The sequence below is a fragment of the Eublepharis macularius genome, chromosome 1, assembly GCF_028583425.1.
Source record: "Eublepharis macularius isolate TG4126 chromosome 1, MPM_Emac_v1.0, whole genome shotgun sequence".
NCBI lineage: Eukaryota > Metazoa > Chordata > Lepidosauria > Squamata > Eublepharidae > Eublepharis > Eublepharis macularius.
The window spans coordinates 145,619,320-145,635,989 of record NC_072790.1 but is presented as its reverse complement, the minus strand read 5'-3'; the positions used below and the strand labels follow the sequence as shown (position 1 = coordinate 145,635,989).

Here is a 16,670-nt window from a genome sequence, read left to right as displayed (position 1 = left end):
GGATCACCCGTCTGATCCAGCACAACTCTTATGTTCTTAAGGAATATAGCAGAGAAGTGCTTTACTTGCTTGTGCTGCACCCATTTGGCTACTGTGGAGGCTGTACTTCTTGTCCTGCAGGAGCACACCAGGAAGTGAAAACAGCCCTGGGGCAAGTCAAGCTGAGTGGAGCCACAATGAGTATTAGTGCACCCACTGCATCATCCCCCAAACTGGAAACAGAACAGCAGGAGACAGCTGGCAAGCTGATATTAACTGCAACTGCTGATTAGGGATTGGGGGTCAAGCAGCTCCCACACCTCTTCTCCCCCTCCAGCAGCCAATCAGCCACAGCATAAGGAAGTGAAGCACTTATCTTCTTTATTTCCTGCCCTGGCTTGAGGAGAAGTGCTTATGCTGTGCCCCAGTGGTGGGGATGGGGGGAGAAAGCATGTATAAATGACAGAACATAAATGCAGGGGAGGTAGGAAAACAGTGCATCCCCCCCACACCTGAGCGGCTTCTGTGTTTGCGATTTATCTCTCTCTCTCTCTCTCTCTCTCTCTCTCTCTCTCTCTCTCTCTCTCTCTCTCTCTCTCTCTCTCTCACACACACACACACACACACACAGTCAAAGCTAAATCATTCTACATTTCATGATAGCACTTTACATGCATGTGTGGGTTTTTGATGGGAGACCCAAAACACCACCCATAATATAGGGTTGCCACAATCCTCTATTTAGGGTGAGGCTTGTTATGAGCACTGCATTGCTGGGTCAACGTGCATTGCTGGATCAATGGGAAATGCTTGTAGGATAAATCTGGCCTGCAAAGGTTCTTCCAACAGAACACCTAATCTGTCAAATATCTAGTCCATGCAGTAACAGTGTGGGTTTCTGTAAGCCATGGAAACTTTGACCAGACAACCAAACCAGACATATGCTTGGTTACTTAGTCCTGAATTACATTTAAAATTAACTTTTCTACTCTTCAACAAAATATTTGTTTCTATAAATAATGCAATCTCTTCCTTTCACATTTTAGGAGGCGACTTCTTAAATTTAAGCATTTGCAATTTTATAATCTTGTCTGAACACTGTACAGACATTCCATAGCTAGCAACCACCAGAGTAATTTTAGTCTAATGTCTTGATGCAAACAACTTTTATCTCTGCCACATTCCTTCCAGAAAGATACGGTTGCATGCCACAGCCAAGGTCAATGTCATTAATACCATACTGTAGATGGGGGGGGGGGAGCTGACCAAAGAGACACTGGCTTTCCCAAGACTACTGAGCAAACTCAAAAGAGAGGTACAAATCAAACTGGACTCAATATCTTAGTCACTAAACTGTCCCCTTAATTTAATCCTGAAGTGGGGAAAGGGGTAGGAAAGAACAAAGTCAAATGGAATTTAAGGCCAATTAACTTTCTGTGGGTTGTGCCTTCTACATTTTGATTTCAAGGCCTCCAAATGAACAAAAAATGGCAAAATTAGTAACAGGTTTTGGGGAAAAATGAGAGTCAGACACATTAAGTTTTAGTATAGACACAGAACATTCTAGAACAGGGATCCCCAACCTTCTTGAGCTTCTGGACACCTTTGGAATTCTGACACAGAGTGAAGGGCGCAACTATAAAATGGCTGCCACAAGAGCTGGAGCCAAGCACAAAATGTCAGGGACTGAGATCATGCATTACTCTAATAATAACTCTTTGACATATCAGGCAGAAGCTCTGTTTAACAGGATAAAAATATTGTTATTTTCTTGAATGCACACATATTACCTTCAGTTATAGTGAAGAACTGCTGCTGAAGCAATCAGATCTCCAATGGCCAATCAGAAACGGCGCTGGCTAAAAACCCCACCTAGCCCCACCCACTTTGTAAAAACACTTAGTAAGCACCAGGAAAGGTGTCAATGGGAACCATGGCACCCACAGGTGCTACAGTGCGATTTCTGTTCTAGAAGAAAGGACACTCAGTCTAGACTAAAGCTCTACAGTGGCTAAAATGACATTTCAGAAATGTAACACTGTTTCCAAACCCTGTATTGGCAATGCTACTAGGCTTTGACTTCCTTTCTGCTGTCCCATCTGCTGTCACTGCCAGTTCAGTCCTTCCTGTATACTACTCCAGCTGTCTGGCCTGGCCTCCTGGCAGAGTTATATACACCCTCAATCTCTCTTCTAGACTGAGAAATGGCTATTTGCTGAAGTATAGGGGTTGGGTTGCAAATCCACAGTCTGTTAGTTTGAATCCCACTACTGCCATGAGCTCAGTAGGTGGCCTTGGTTAAGCCACTCCTCTCTGCCTCAGCTCCTCAACTGTATTGTGGGGATAATAACAACATTGACTTTGCTCAGCCCTCTGAGTAGAGTACTGATCTTTCTAGAAGAGTAGTATATAAGCGCAGTTATTATTATTATTATTAGTTATTATCATTATTAAAGCTGCACCATGGCTCTCCCAGAGATGCCCTTTGCAGGCATTGCATGTGGCTTGGTCCATGCTGCCCAAACCTATAATGGTGGCAAAGGGAACCAGAAGAGTACAAAAATTCCAAGGCCCAGCTCATCACAATGCATCAAATTCACCTAGCCTCCACTAAAAATGGAGGAGACTGCAGGAATCACAGAGTTATTTCTGCAGGAACCACAGAGTTATTTTTATATCTTATTCATTCATGGAGAATGTGCAGTATTTCATTAAACAGATAGCGATGCAGAGCCAAAACAAACAGTTTGTCTTGGCAGCTTCTAAAAAAGCCCCCCGTAAGATATTGAAACGAAGTCTGTAGAATGACAGTTTCTCAAACAAATATATATTTATATATATTATATATATAAAATAGGCTAACATGTAAAGAAGCCAAAGTCCAGGTCACTTCAGTGACAGGAAATAAGAACCCAGGGCTGACTGAACTGACAGAGAACAACATTAAGTTCCAGACTATTACACAACTTCTGAGGTATGAGCAGAAAAAAGAAAACACTAACTCAGCAGAGAATTCGTCATTCGTTTATTTTTTAAAAATCCCTAAACTAAAAATACCTTTTTCTCAGGACAAATAAAGATGACAAAATCAAGAGGACAAAGTTGTACTCCACCTCCTGTGGCAGCCATTATGTGGTTGCCCCCCCACCACACTCTGTTAGATTTTCAAAGGTGCCTGCAGGCTCAAAAAAGCTGGGGACCGTGATATAGGAGATAAAGGAACTGCTGTGACTGACCTTATATGAACTGGAGTTGGATGTGTACAAATGACTGGAAGCAGGCCACTTCAATAACAAAAACCTACATATCCCTTGCTTTTCCAAACAACTACAACGGAAGCACAGGGCACAATGATGTGTACTTGTTTTGCTACACATCAACCTTTTTTAAAAAAGCCTACAGAACCTTCTAGACCACCTGCCAACATACTTCCCTACAGGCCTAGCTATGGGATTGAGATGGCTCTGGGGGCTTTAGTTGATGACCTCTATCTGAATGTAAACAAAGGCCACGCTTCGTTCTTGCTCCTCCCAGATCTATCGGCAGTTTTTTATACAGTAGATCATGCCATCCTGTCGTGGTGTTTGGAGGCAGAAATAGTATCAGGGGATGTACCTTGGACTGGTTTCGCGTCATTAATCTGAACAGGGCCTTCTGCAAGTAACACCCTGCAAATGGGCAAAATCAACAACTGCCTATGTACCTGCATTCTCTGTAGTGGCCTCCACCTTATGGAATGGCCTGCCTGAAGATGTCAGGAAAATTCCCACTCTCATGGCTTTCCTCAAACTATGCTAAACTCAATTATTTGGGACGGCCTTTGACAGGTAACAGGGCTGGGCTGTAAGGAAATGGTTCAGAAAGATGCTTTGATAAAGAGATAGATTAGAAGTGAGCACAGACCAAGAAAACGGACCTAAATTTGACACAGACTTGCCCTGTTAGGCGTTTGCAAACAGGTAGCTCATGGGACACGTGTTCAAGGGGTATCACTTCACAATCCTTACTGTGTACAAAAATGAGCAGATTTTGTAGTATGAGCCAACTTGTATTTGCTTCTTTTGAAAAGCAGAATCAAAGTGATTCATGAGCGCGTTTCTGTCCTGGAAACAGGCAGTGGTGGGGTGGGGGTGGGGAAGATTATATTGTAAAAGCACCTAAATGAAAACACAGATTATGTCTATCTTACAGACTCTGCACATAGACCTGTAAATGCTGATGGTGGTGGATTCAGGGAACTTTCCAAACTAGAAGGAGCCAGGATGGGGACGGGGAGGGCTAGACAGCCACAGAAGCCCAGCTGGCCTATCTTGTCCTCCCTCTCCCTGACCCCTTCGAAAGAAGTGCCACTGAAGCTGAGTCCAAGCCTTCTCCTCCCTGAATGTAAATTTAATACTAGGCTCGGCAAGGGGTAGCAGGAAGCAGTGCTCATCTGCCTTATGATCAGAATGGCATGGAGAAAGGCAGCTAGATCAGGTTGCTGTCTTCCTCCTGCATCTTCCTTGGATGAGCTGGCCAGCTTGTGCTGCAGCAATGCTCTGGGAGCAAGCTTGTTACAAGTTATTGTGTTTCCTCGGCTGAGGGCTCACTCTTCTGTTTCATTTTTGTTCCTTTCTATTCTTATTTACTTGTGAGGTGGTGGGCGATGGCTCTGTTCCAACCCAGTCTCAGGGCTGCAGTCTCTCCATGCCCAGGTCTGCCTCCTCACGAGGATTGTTCTCCCTCCCAGAGTTGGTGCTTCCAGACTCCCCTCGGCCAGCCTGATGGGGAGATTTCTATTCCCCCAAGGAGATTCTCCTCCCCCCCCCCCCAGGATTGCCTCTGTCCTGTCCAAGGATATTCCCATCTCCCCAAAGAAATCTACTCCCTCCCCCCAAATTTAACCTCCTCTCATAGATTGTCTCTGTCCTAGTGTCCTTTAAAAGAATATTCCTGCTGTCTCCCCAAAAAGATCTCCTTGACTGTTCCCTCCCCATTCCAGCCCCAGAGTAGGTTTCCTGCTCCCAGGAACTATAATTCCACTCTGGGGGCCATCATTCCATTCTCAGAGGAAGATTCTCCAACTCCATCCCACGTTTTCATTGCAACTTTTTGGTGCTGCAAGCCAATCCAGGTCAATTGGTGTTTGCAGCTCCTATTCTATCTATCCAGGTTGTACAATATTGTAACAAACTGTGCTTAGTGACTCCATAAAACATTAACATCCTGGAACTCGCAGAAAAGAACTGCTGCTACGGTGAATCCTTTCTATACAGTGGCCATGGTATAAATGGAATGGAAATCTATTTATGTTAATCAGACTCAATAAAAATTCTAAGGTGAAACAACAGCAAGGAAGAATAAAATCAATTCACAAAATTACCTTGGTTTCCCAGGAGAAAGGAGCTGAGTGTTCATCTTGCCAGGTTATATCCTAAAATAAAATGGAAGTTATGCTCAAGTTAGAAAGTGTACCTCTGATCTGAACACAAAAACATTCAGAGGTGTAACTAATGTCTGGAAAAAAGAGCCCTCATGTCACCACAACAAATGAATCCACAATCTGATGTACGCTGAAATCCCAGAATCAAACAAGTGTTTTGTTAGACTATATTCATCTTTAGAATAAAATGAGTCCTAAACAGATAACTTTGTTATATCATTTGATAACACTTTATACACATATTGTTATATGTGATTTCTCCTCTCCATAAGAGCAAGATTCAGGTCCAGTAGGACCTTAAAGACCGACTAGATTTCCAGGGTATGGAAGCTTTCCAGGATATGGAAGCTTCATACCGTGGAAATCTAGTTAGTCTTTAAGGTGCTACTGGACCCGAATCTTGCTCTTCTACTACAAACCAATATGGCTACCCTCCTGAAGCTCTCTCTGCATAAGGGTATTAAAGTTGCTGCATTCCAGCCTCTGCTGAGTTAATAAGTAAAGCAGCCCGTCTGGGTTATTTGGGACTCATGTGTCACTCACATGTGAGCTCCAAATAAAAAGCCAAAAAGTGGTTATGAACTTCTGCTAATAAACAGAATAGCACAAAATTCTCTCCACTTCTCTAGTGCTGCTAGTTTTGCTGGATTCACGGGAAGAAGGTCATGCTCCTATGCCCACGTGTCTACTACTTTCAAAGTTGCATGTTGCTGCAGTTTCACTTCTTTCCCAGATTTCAGTCAGAATTTTTAATGGTTTTACATAGCTTGTTACCATTTTGGAGACTGCAGTAAGTTTGAAAATTTTGTTAGCTGCATTGTGGATTCAGTGAATCAAAAAGCAGTGTACAGATGTTTTTCATTAAAAATAAAGATACATTTTCAGTTGTTTTTAATCTTGGAAATGTCATATTCTCCAAGTCTAACATATTCTCTTGATTGCATTACTGTGATGTGTACATTAAATTCTCCAGATTGTCACAGCAGTATAGTGCATGCCTGGAAACACCTCAGTACAACCAAACACAATTTCCCATATGGCTGCTTCCCATGTCACTTGGGCAGCGGTGGCTATACAGAGGAAGCCACTGTGAAGTGCCCATTTTAAGGGTCCACTCTTTAATTACATCTTAGCCATGTGGCTACTGCTTCCCATGTCACATTGGTAACATGTGACCCAGGGAGTTCATATGGGAGGGCATTCCACATAGTTAAGCACCAGACCAGACAAAAACTTTAAAAATCTAACAATTTTAGAAAGCTCTGTAGTTATAAGTCAGCAGTAGGTAATATTTATGTATTTAGCTGTAATGTTGCTGCAAGTGGATATTTTCCCATATAACTTATAGCACATGAAGGAGAAACTCTGGCTGCTTCCACACATGTTGGATAATCCACTTTCAATACTCTTTAGTGAACATTTGGAACTGCTTTTCCATGTGTGGAACAAAAAATCCACTTCCAAAGGATTGCTGAAGTGCATTGAAAGTGCATTATTCAACATGTGTGGAAATGGCCAATATCTGATACAACTGTACTAAATGTTCAGCTTTTTTAAAAGAGAGTATATGATTTCAATTAATGCTACTGACCAAGATCTAGGGTAGTTTGCTGTTCTTGCACACTGATTTCCCCTGAATTCCCATCAACTGTTTCCTAAAATATACAAGTACGGAACCCATGAGACTTGTGGAGGGGGGGGGTCTCATCCTCCCTGCAACACTGCTCGCCCACCAGACCAGGTACTCACCAGGCAGCCCGCCCACATGCAATGCTGCCGCCTTTACTTGGGTGGTTCATGTGGAGGCAAACTGCTGCTGTGGCAGTGGCTGCTGTTCCTCCTGCCCTGCTCGCCTGCTTGTGGTGTCACTGCCTCCACTCACCTCCCACTCTTGCCTGCCAACATGTAGTGCCAGGGGCTCTTATTTATCCTCATCCAGCCACCCAGCAAGTTGGCTGGTGCAGCGGCAGCTCCTGTTCTTCCCCACCCACCTGGTTTATGAAGTGATAGGTCCAGCTCCCCTCCCCTCTCACCTTCCCAGCTGCCCACCTGGCTCCTCTTCCACCCAACCAACAAGGATGCTGTGTTATACTCCTGAGGGGTCCTCCATTTCTGTAAGGGGATATGTCCTATTTGAACTTAATCTCATTCTCTGAGCCTACTGGTCCTCATAGGGATAAGGAAAATGGGAAGAGCTGTGCTTTAAATACTTTGACAAACATTTAAGAACAGTTTAGAATAAACGCTTGGAATGGTTTAAGTAATCAAAATAGGGAGCTGTTTTGCTTTCGATATGTAAGAAACTGAGCACTTCTCCAAAGTGGATGCTAGGACTTAAGCTTGCTGCATATGTAAGGAGATGAATCTCTGTGCGGGTTTCTGAACACTTGAACTCCTGACAAAAATGCCATCCACAAACAAGAATCCAGTCACAGAGCTGACCTCAGCAGCCAGCTGTGAAGCATCAAATGCAAAGAAGTATGCATCTAACTACAACAGACATTGAGGCAGCATGCCAGAAAAAGACATCAGAATTTTAAAATGCCAGAGACAGTATTATCTTTCTTTCCTGACATAGAAGAGATCTGAATATCAGCACCAAATAAATGCTCTGTTACCCAAATCAACACAAAAGATCTCTGTTGGCAACTTAAAGACTTACATAGCTGCTCTATTACCTAATAGGTATTTTTGGAAAATCTTGAATAAAGAATTTGGGTGAACAGAAGAAGAAAATTTTGAATATGGTACACAAGCCCCTTTTACTGCTGGGTATGGGGCTATAACATACTTACATAATCATGCTCGCACATATTTCACTACAAATAGGTAGCAAAAACTGTATACTCCATCATGCATGGTAATTATGCAGGTACTCAGTGTTACTCATTGGGAAACAGCAATTGGTACTGATGTATTGTCGAAGGCTTTCACGGCCGGAGAACGATGGTTGTTGGGGGTTTTCCGGGCTGTATTGCCGTGGTCTTGGCATTGTAGTTCCTGACGTTTCGCCAGCAGCTGTGGCTGGCATCTTCAGAGGTGTAGCACCAAAAGACAGAGATCTCTCAGTGTCACAGTGTGGAAAAGATGTAGGTCATTTGTATCTACTCAGGAGGGGTGGGGTTGAGCTGAGTCATTCTGTAAGAGTTTCCCAGGGTGTGGAATGCTAATGGCGGGAGGCTTCACTGTATCCTGAGGAGGTTCTTTTGCATATGGATTGGTGCTTGATGTGCTAATCTTCTCTGCAGGGCTATTGTCGGGTGTGGAGTGTTTTGTTGGCCTGGTGTTTTTCAGAACTGGAGCCCATGCTCTGTTCATTCTTAAGGTTTCTTCTTTCCTGTTGAAGTTTTGCTTATGCTTGTGAATTTCAATGGCTTCCCTGTGCAGTCTGACAAAGTAGTTGGAAGTGTTGTCCAGTATTTTGGTGTCCTGGAATAAGATACTGTGCCCTGTTTGAGTTAGGCTATGTTCAGCCACAGCTGATTTTTCAGGCTGTCCAAGTCTGCAGTGTCTTTCATGTTCTTTTATTCTTGTCTGGATGCTACGCTTTGTGGTCCCGATGTAAACTTGTCCACAGCTGCAGGGTATACGGTATACTCCTGCAGAGGTGAGGGGGTCTCTGCTGTCTTTTGCTGATCGTAGCATCTGTTGTATTTTTCGGGTGGGTCTGAATACTGCTTGAAGGTTATGCTTTTCCATAAGCTTTCCCATCTGATCAGTATCAAAGGAATTACTGATCAGATGGGAAAGCTTATGGAAAAGCATAACCTTCAAGCAGTATTCAGACCCACCCGAAAAATACAACAGATGCTACGATCAGCAAAAGACAGCAGAGACCCCCTCACCTCTGCAGGAGTATACCGTATACCCTGCAGCTGTGGACAAGTTTACATCGGGACCACAAAGCGTAGCATCCAGACAAGAATAAAAGAACATGAAAGACACTGCAGACTTGGACAGCCTGAAAAATCAGCTGTGGCTGAACATAGCCTAACTCAAACAGGGCACAGTATCTTATTCCAGGACACCAAAATACTGGACAACACTTCCAACTACTTTGTCAGACTGCACAGGGAAGCCATTGAAATTCACAAGCATAAGCAAAACTTCAACAGGAAAGAAGAAACCTTAAGAATGAACAGAGCATGGGCTCCAGTTCTGAAAAACACCAGGCCAACAAAACACTCCACACCCGACAATAGCCCTGCAGAGAAGATTAGCACATCAAGCACCAATCCATATGCAAAAGAACCTCCTCAGGATACAGTGAAGCCTCCCGCCATTAGCATTCCACACCCTGGGAAACTCTTACAGAATGACTCAGCTCAACCCCACCCCTCCTGAGTAGATACAAATGACCTACATCTTTTCCACACTGTGACACTGAGAGATCTGTCTTTTGGTGCTACACCTCTGAAGATGCCAGCCACAGCTGCTGGCGAAACGTCAGGAACTACAATGCCAAGACCACGGCAATACAGCCCGGAAAACCCCAACAACCAATTGGTACTGAGTTATCATAATTTCACAATCAGAATACATACAACTCTTTGGCAGAATCTGTAATATTCATATGCAACAGAATACACAGGTTCTTTCCAACACATGGGCACACCTGCATAAGTGAAAGGTGCATTAATATCACCTTAGCCCTATCCTAATCAACCCTTACCACTTCTTGGGCAAGCTTTGCTCTCTTTCCATTTAGGTTGCTGCCCACGTGAGCAGGTACCTCTGCACAGCATCTAGCATGATACTATTTTTATTATATTTATTTACTGCATTTATACCCCACCTTTCTCCTCACTGGGGACCCAAAGCAGCTTCCATCATTCTCCCAGCTTCCATTTTTCCCTCACAACAACTCTGGGAGGTATGTTTGGCTCTGTGTGTGGGTGAGAGAGAGAGTGGCCCAAGGAAAACGTTCCTGTACAAGACACCCTGGATTAGAATGGGTAGATAAGAACCTTTGCCCTGCATTAGTATGAAAGCTTACAGATTGGCTACAAGCTGAAAAGGACCATTCTTTAATTTTTAGTTTAATTTTTTAGCTTAAATAGGCTTATTGCCTCTTTAGAGTAGATGAAAAATTTATACAGCTTTATATACTCCTCAACAGAGGCTATCATATGTATCAGATTTCGGAGTGCATTCACATTTCTCCCTCTGAGGCGGAGGACATCTTGGGTGATTCCCACCATCCAATCAGGGAGGCAGGAACTAACTTTCTTCCTCTTCCTGTCTAGCCTGTGGGACCACCCTCTCTTCAGTTCTGTTCCTGCCTCCAGGGAGAGCAGTTCTGCAGCAGACTAGCTCTGCTGCCTTTTTTCTCTCTATCTCTTATTTATCTTTCTTCTTCCTCAAATCATTCTTTACCTTACTCCTTACTTGCTTCATTACCTTACTCTCCTCCCATTTCCTCTTTTTTTACTCCTCTTGCCAAAGGAAGAAAAGAAGAGGACGAGATGGTCTCTAGAGAGTCATCGGACTCTGAGGAAAGCTTCATGGAGAAGAATTTGGGCTGTTCCCACGGAGAGCCATCCTTCCGGTGGCGGGAACAGGCCCAGCCAGCACCAGCATGCCTCTGAGGCTGTATGGGTTCCCTGGCAAGGAGAATATGGGCTGTTCCCATGGAGTGCCGTCCTACCGATGGCGGGAACAGCCCCAGCCGGCACCAGCATGCCTCTGAGGCTGTATGGGTCCCCCGGCAAGGAAATGGCCTTGGAAGAGACGCAGGCCTCTCAACAGCTCCATCTTCCACAGAGGGAGCTTGTTAAAACAGCGTGCCTCAGCCAGCCAGCTGAGAACAGCGCCACCTGGCAGAGCTCAATTTTGGCGGGAAACAACGCAACGCGCTTGCCAATCTCCTGGCAGGAGAAACATGGCTGAAACATAATCCAGACACCCAGAGCTCCAGCCGACAAGCCCAGGAGGGCCACGTAAGTGTTCCCCCGAGCGTGTTATACCTCCAGAATTCCTGTCAGCAATTAGACTGACTGTGAGGGAGGAAATCCTGTTACCAGAAGCACCTTGGCCCTATAAAGATTCCAGGAATCTCCTCAGCCCTGGCTCCATGTGAATGTGCCCATGCCAATCTCCTGGCTGGAGATTTTACAGCAGGCCTTTCCCCTTTGGATTTAGCCCTGCTTTTACAACAGGATCTAGCCCTGCCTTTCCCTGTCAGATGGGTAATGTATAAAGGGCGCAATTTTGCTGGTGTCTTTGAACCTTTTAACTCTTAAGACTAACCAGGAGAGAGGAAATAGTGGTGTGGTGTCTACCTCCTCCTCCCTCCATGAGTAAGGCTGTAGCTCTGTGGAAGGGCTTCTGCTTTGTATGCAAAAGATCCAGGTTTGTTCCCATTAACTCCAGTTTAAGAGATTAGGTAGATGAGGAGAAAAACCTCTTTCTGAGACCCTGGTGACCTGCTGCCAGTCTGAGGAGATAACACTGACCGATGGTCTGAGTCAGAATAAGGCAGTTTGTAACGTTTATAAGTCAGGGATCCCCACGGAGCAGGGGAATCACCCTCAGATGGAGTTTGTAATGACAGGGAGAAGGATGAATTCCTTCAGATGTGGAAAAGGAAGAAATATCCCTACCAGAACAGTCAGCCCAGCTGTCAGAATCTGAGGTCTACCAGTATTTACACCTAAGACATTCTCAGCCTTAGAGCTGTAAAAATTAGCCTTGGGGGAGTAGGACCCTTAGACTGGGAATACTAAATCCAGCCCAGGGAAACGAGTCACTTCCTCGTGAAGGTTCCTCAGAAAAGGTCCTCCCATTTCCAGAATATTTGTGGAGAAGGTTCAAGGCTGAGTGTTCTACACCATAAGTCAATTAATAATCCCCAAACTTGGTCCCCCCCCCCCAAAAAACCCTGTACTTACTACCTTTTTTTGCTATGAGTTGTTGCAGGTACCTGCGACGGAACCCCCAGTGGCTACTCTTCAGTCATCTGGGCTCTGGTCAGAAGATGGGTAAGGATCAGTCAGAGACCACTTAGACAAGAAGAGAGAGGCCATGCTAACAAGAGCTCACGAGGCTGTGACCATGACTATTAAGGCTACAGCTATTGTCTCTATTGCCTCAAGAGTGTCAGGAGTATGGATCTGGAAACTGATCCAACTCCTCCTGTACAACAATAGCTGCCCTTACAGAAATGTAAGGGCCAATACCTTCAAGACAGACATCATCCTGGATACATTTACCTTTTTCTTCTAGGATTATGGTCTTGACAGCAGTGACAAGCTGGCACGCTTGAGTAAGAGCATGGCCAGCAGATTCACACTCTAAAAATATCATCCTGGCTTACCTCTTTCAGAGAGACAAGCTATTTGGGGGTGCCCTGGGAAAGATCTAGATTGAGACCTAGGACAGAAGAATGTGTTGCCAAAAACACTCAAACAATCTGAGAGGAGATCCATTGGACCTCAGCCTTTTATTCATAACACACACTACTAAGGTCCAGACAAGATTCCAAATGGCCATCCTGAGGTTAATCTAGGCAACCCTTTAATAAGGGGGGGGGTGTCTTTTTAAGACCACACTTGTAGTATAGCGGTTAAATAACTGAACAGTGATGCAGTACTCTGCAGGTTTACTTCTCATTGCTGCCATGAACTTGCCATACGGTCTTGGATAAACCAGTCCTCTCAGTCCCAGCTCTCCAGCTGTATTGTGGGGATAATGTTTACCTTTTCCCAAGATCAAACAGACAGTTCTTCACACGGGGAAAGAGATCAACCTTAATACCCAGATCTCTAAGACAGAACTTGCTAGCTGTCCCGTGAGAGGCCAACTACTCTTTACCATCAAGCTTAGGTTGACAAGCAGGCAGGCCTTACACATAGTCTCACAAGGCTATTCCATACAATTTGAAAGCTGCCCTCCAGAAAGGGGTCTACTCAATCTTCTTCTCAGTCCCTAAAAAGAATAGGGACTGGAGGGTGTTATTAGACCTCAAGTTTTTTGAACAAGTTTATCAAATTATATCACTTCTGAATGGAGACTCTGTGCTCAGTCGCAGTGACTAATCAATCAGAAGAACACATGACATCTACAGATCTCACAGAGACATACCTCCATGTACCAATTCTGACAGCCCATCAAAATTATCTAAGATTTTAATAAATAATAATAATAATAATAATAATAATAATAATAATAATAATAATAATAATAATAATAGGCAGTTCTGAGCCATCCTGTTTTGGCCTGTCCGTCACACCAAGAGTATTTACAAAATTCATGATCAACCTCATCATATGTTTCAGAGACAGGGGGTATTCATGTTCACTTGTACCCAGATGATCTCCTGATCGGTTCAAGAGAAAATCTCACCACAACACTCAATTCACCATTCAGTTCCTACAAGCCTGAACACCTGGGTTAGATCACAGTCACCAAAAGGGTTTTTTCTATCCCTCACCAAAGAAAAGGTCAGGAAGACCAAACTGCTGACTGAGACTGTCATCAGAGTGCAAAATCACTTCTCACAACACTACTGAAACTGATGGGTTTGCTAGTTGCTACCTACAATGCAATACCTTTGGGGTCGTCTATAGGCAAGACCACTTCAGACCTTACTTAGATCTGATTAACAACAGATCATGGAGAAGACAGATCTTCCCATTCAGATACCACTTCAGCTCAAAACCCATCTGAGCTAAGGTCACCAACCCAATACAAAGCAAAAGATTCATGATCCTTCAAGAACAACAAATATTTACAGGTGTAAGAATCAGGTTAGGCATGTCTTCCTATCAATGACGTAGAAAGGGGAGCAATTTGTCTGGCCCTTTTCCAGTTCAGAGCTCTGTATGGACAAGGTTGCAGACAAAATATATATAAACAAGCAGGGGGGATTCAAGACCTTGAAGTGACACAGGTGGCAGCAAGGATACTTACCTGGGAGGATGGTCACCTAGCTTCAATCAGAACTGTACACATCAAAGGCATATCCAATGCCCAGGCAGACTGGCTGAGGGGACAACGGGAATAGTCCCTTAAGAAACATCTCATAACATTGCACTTCACAACACCTCATGAACCTGTGTGCGCTCCAACACAGCCATCAACTACTGGGGTACATGACAAGATTTGTTCTACTCACAAGCAGATGCCCTGAACATTGCAGTGGCCATTAGGCCTCCTCTATGTATTACTACCCTTACCAGTAACAGACCATGGCTTTCCACCCTCCAACAGATGGTGATATTTCCACCTCTCATCCTACTGACCTATCCGGTCATGTTACAGCAGGGGCCGATTTGGCTCTCTCATTTAGACTTATTCTGCTTAACCGTGTGGAAATAGAAAGGAACACCTTCCTAAGATGGGAATATTTCTGAGAGGTGGCCGACATTCTCCTAGCATTCAGAAAACAGTTTATGCTCATAATTTACAACTCTTATTGGGAAGCCGTCATTCAGTAGACATTTTACACAGCCCTGACCAAGCATCCATTTGAACCAGTCAAGGATGTTCCCCTGAGAAGGCCGAGAATGAAGACTATCTTCCTTATTATGTTCGCGTCTGCCAGAAGATTTAGTCAGACCTGAACTCTGTATCTTTCCCAATAGTAAGGTGATGCCTCGTACTGTCTTCCAAAACCGTATTCCAAACTGCATAGTTTGCAAGAGATAAGGCTACCATATTTATACCTGTACCCTAAATAGACTAGGGAGGGGCTCTGACACAACCTAGATGTCAGAAGGAGGATTAAGGCCTCTGCTCCGAATAGTGCAAATTAGAAAGTCAGTCTTACTGTTCTTAAATATATCTCATCTCAGTTTAGGGAGGAAAATGTCTTCAGCAGCAGTAGGTGCCAATAGCAAAACATACACTATCGAAACTCCTAAAAACTCTTTTTGCAGAGGTTCCTTGTGGAATACCAGCTCACTCTTTGAGGAATGCTACTACCAGTGCAGCGTTACACGGGAACACTTTTGTAGAAGGCTGCAAGTTTGTCAGTCTTGACCTTATTAAGATGCTACAAATCGAATCTATATGATTCAGCGGACACCGACTGTAGTGGAAAAGTACTGCAGTGCATGATCATGGACGAAGACCACATCCCACCCAGAAACTGGAAACTGCTTTGGGAGCACCCAAGATGTCCTCCGCCTCAGAGGGAGAACGGACCTTTGGACACTTACCGTGAAGGGTCCTTCTCCTCTGAGGAAAGGAGGACATCTTGCCCTCCCCGGGTCTCCGTCCTTCTCTACCCTGCTGCCTCATTCTTATACCTCCTCCGGGTTATGCTTTATTTACAGTACATGTTAATGCAACAGGTGTTTTTTCTCTCAGTATTAACAGTTGCTGAATGATAAATTCAATGTTACTGCTTTGTGGAGTCACCTGAACTGAAGAGAGGGTGGTCCCACAGGCTAGACAGGAAGAGGAAGAAAGTTAGTTCCTGCCTCCCTGATTGGATGGTGGGAATCACCCAAGATGTCCTCCTTTCCTCAGAGGAGAAGGACCCTTCACGGTAAGTGTCCAAAGGTCCATTCTGCACACCCTATTGTATTGTTAAGTATGGCTGAGCCATGGATCATATTGACTCATGCTGTGTAATCCACCTTGAGTCTCCATGAGAAAGACGGACTGTTAATAATGTAACAGTTCTTGAACTGTTGTTTTTTTAAAACAATTGTTATAGCAGTAAAATTCACACTTCTGTAACAAACAAATATCACATAGGCAGGACCAATGTGTTCGCTTTGCAAAGTTTACAGCCAGGCAGAAGGCTGAACAAGCTTTAAAAGTCGCTTTACTTGTCACCTATCTGAGGTGGATGCCCAGAAATTTGAAAGTACAACTTTACATTTAGAAATAAAAACTGAATAATCCAAATTATTAGGAATGAGTTATGTATAAAGTACTCCAGACTACACTGAGCTTGTCAGAGCTAAGAAGCTAAGCTGGGTTGGCTATGATTAGTTCTTGGATGAGAGACCACCAAGGAAGACCAGGGAACTGCAACTCTTGGAAGTTCATACCCTGGAAATTTAGTTGGTCTTCGAGATGCTACTGAACCAAACCTACATGGCTACCCACCTGAAACTCCGCAGAGGAGAGCAGCAACAAATTATCTGTCCTCATCTCTTGCTTTGAAAACTCCTTGAAGGGTCACCACAAAACAGTTGTTACTTGATGGCACATTATTATTGTTGCTGTTATTGTTATTATGTAAAGGAATGTATGCAAGCACTGAGTTTTCACCAATGGCCAAACACATAAATAAAAAATCCTGCTCACAAAACTG

At 44.0% G+C, this 16,670-nt stretch overlaps 1 protein-coding gene across 1 annotated transcript in view; it reads right to left on the bottom strand.

The window, feature by feature from the left end:
- C1H1orf198 (chromosome 1 C1orf198 homolog) overlaps positions 1-16,670 on the bottom strand; it is a 38,036-nt gene that overhangs the window by 11,779 nt on the left and 9,587 nt on the right. Inside the window, exon 2 of the mRNA XM_054981431.1 lies at positions 5,342-5,392. Within this exon, the coding sequence (XP_054837406.1) occupies positions 5,342-5,392 (51 nt within the window). The remainder of the gene's footprint in view (positions 1-5,341; positions 5,393-16,670) is intronic.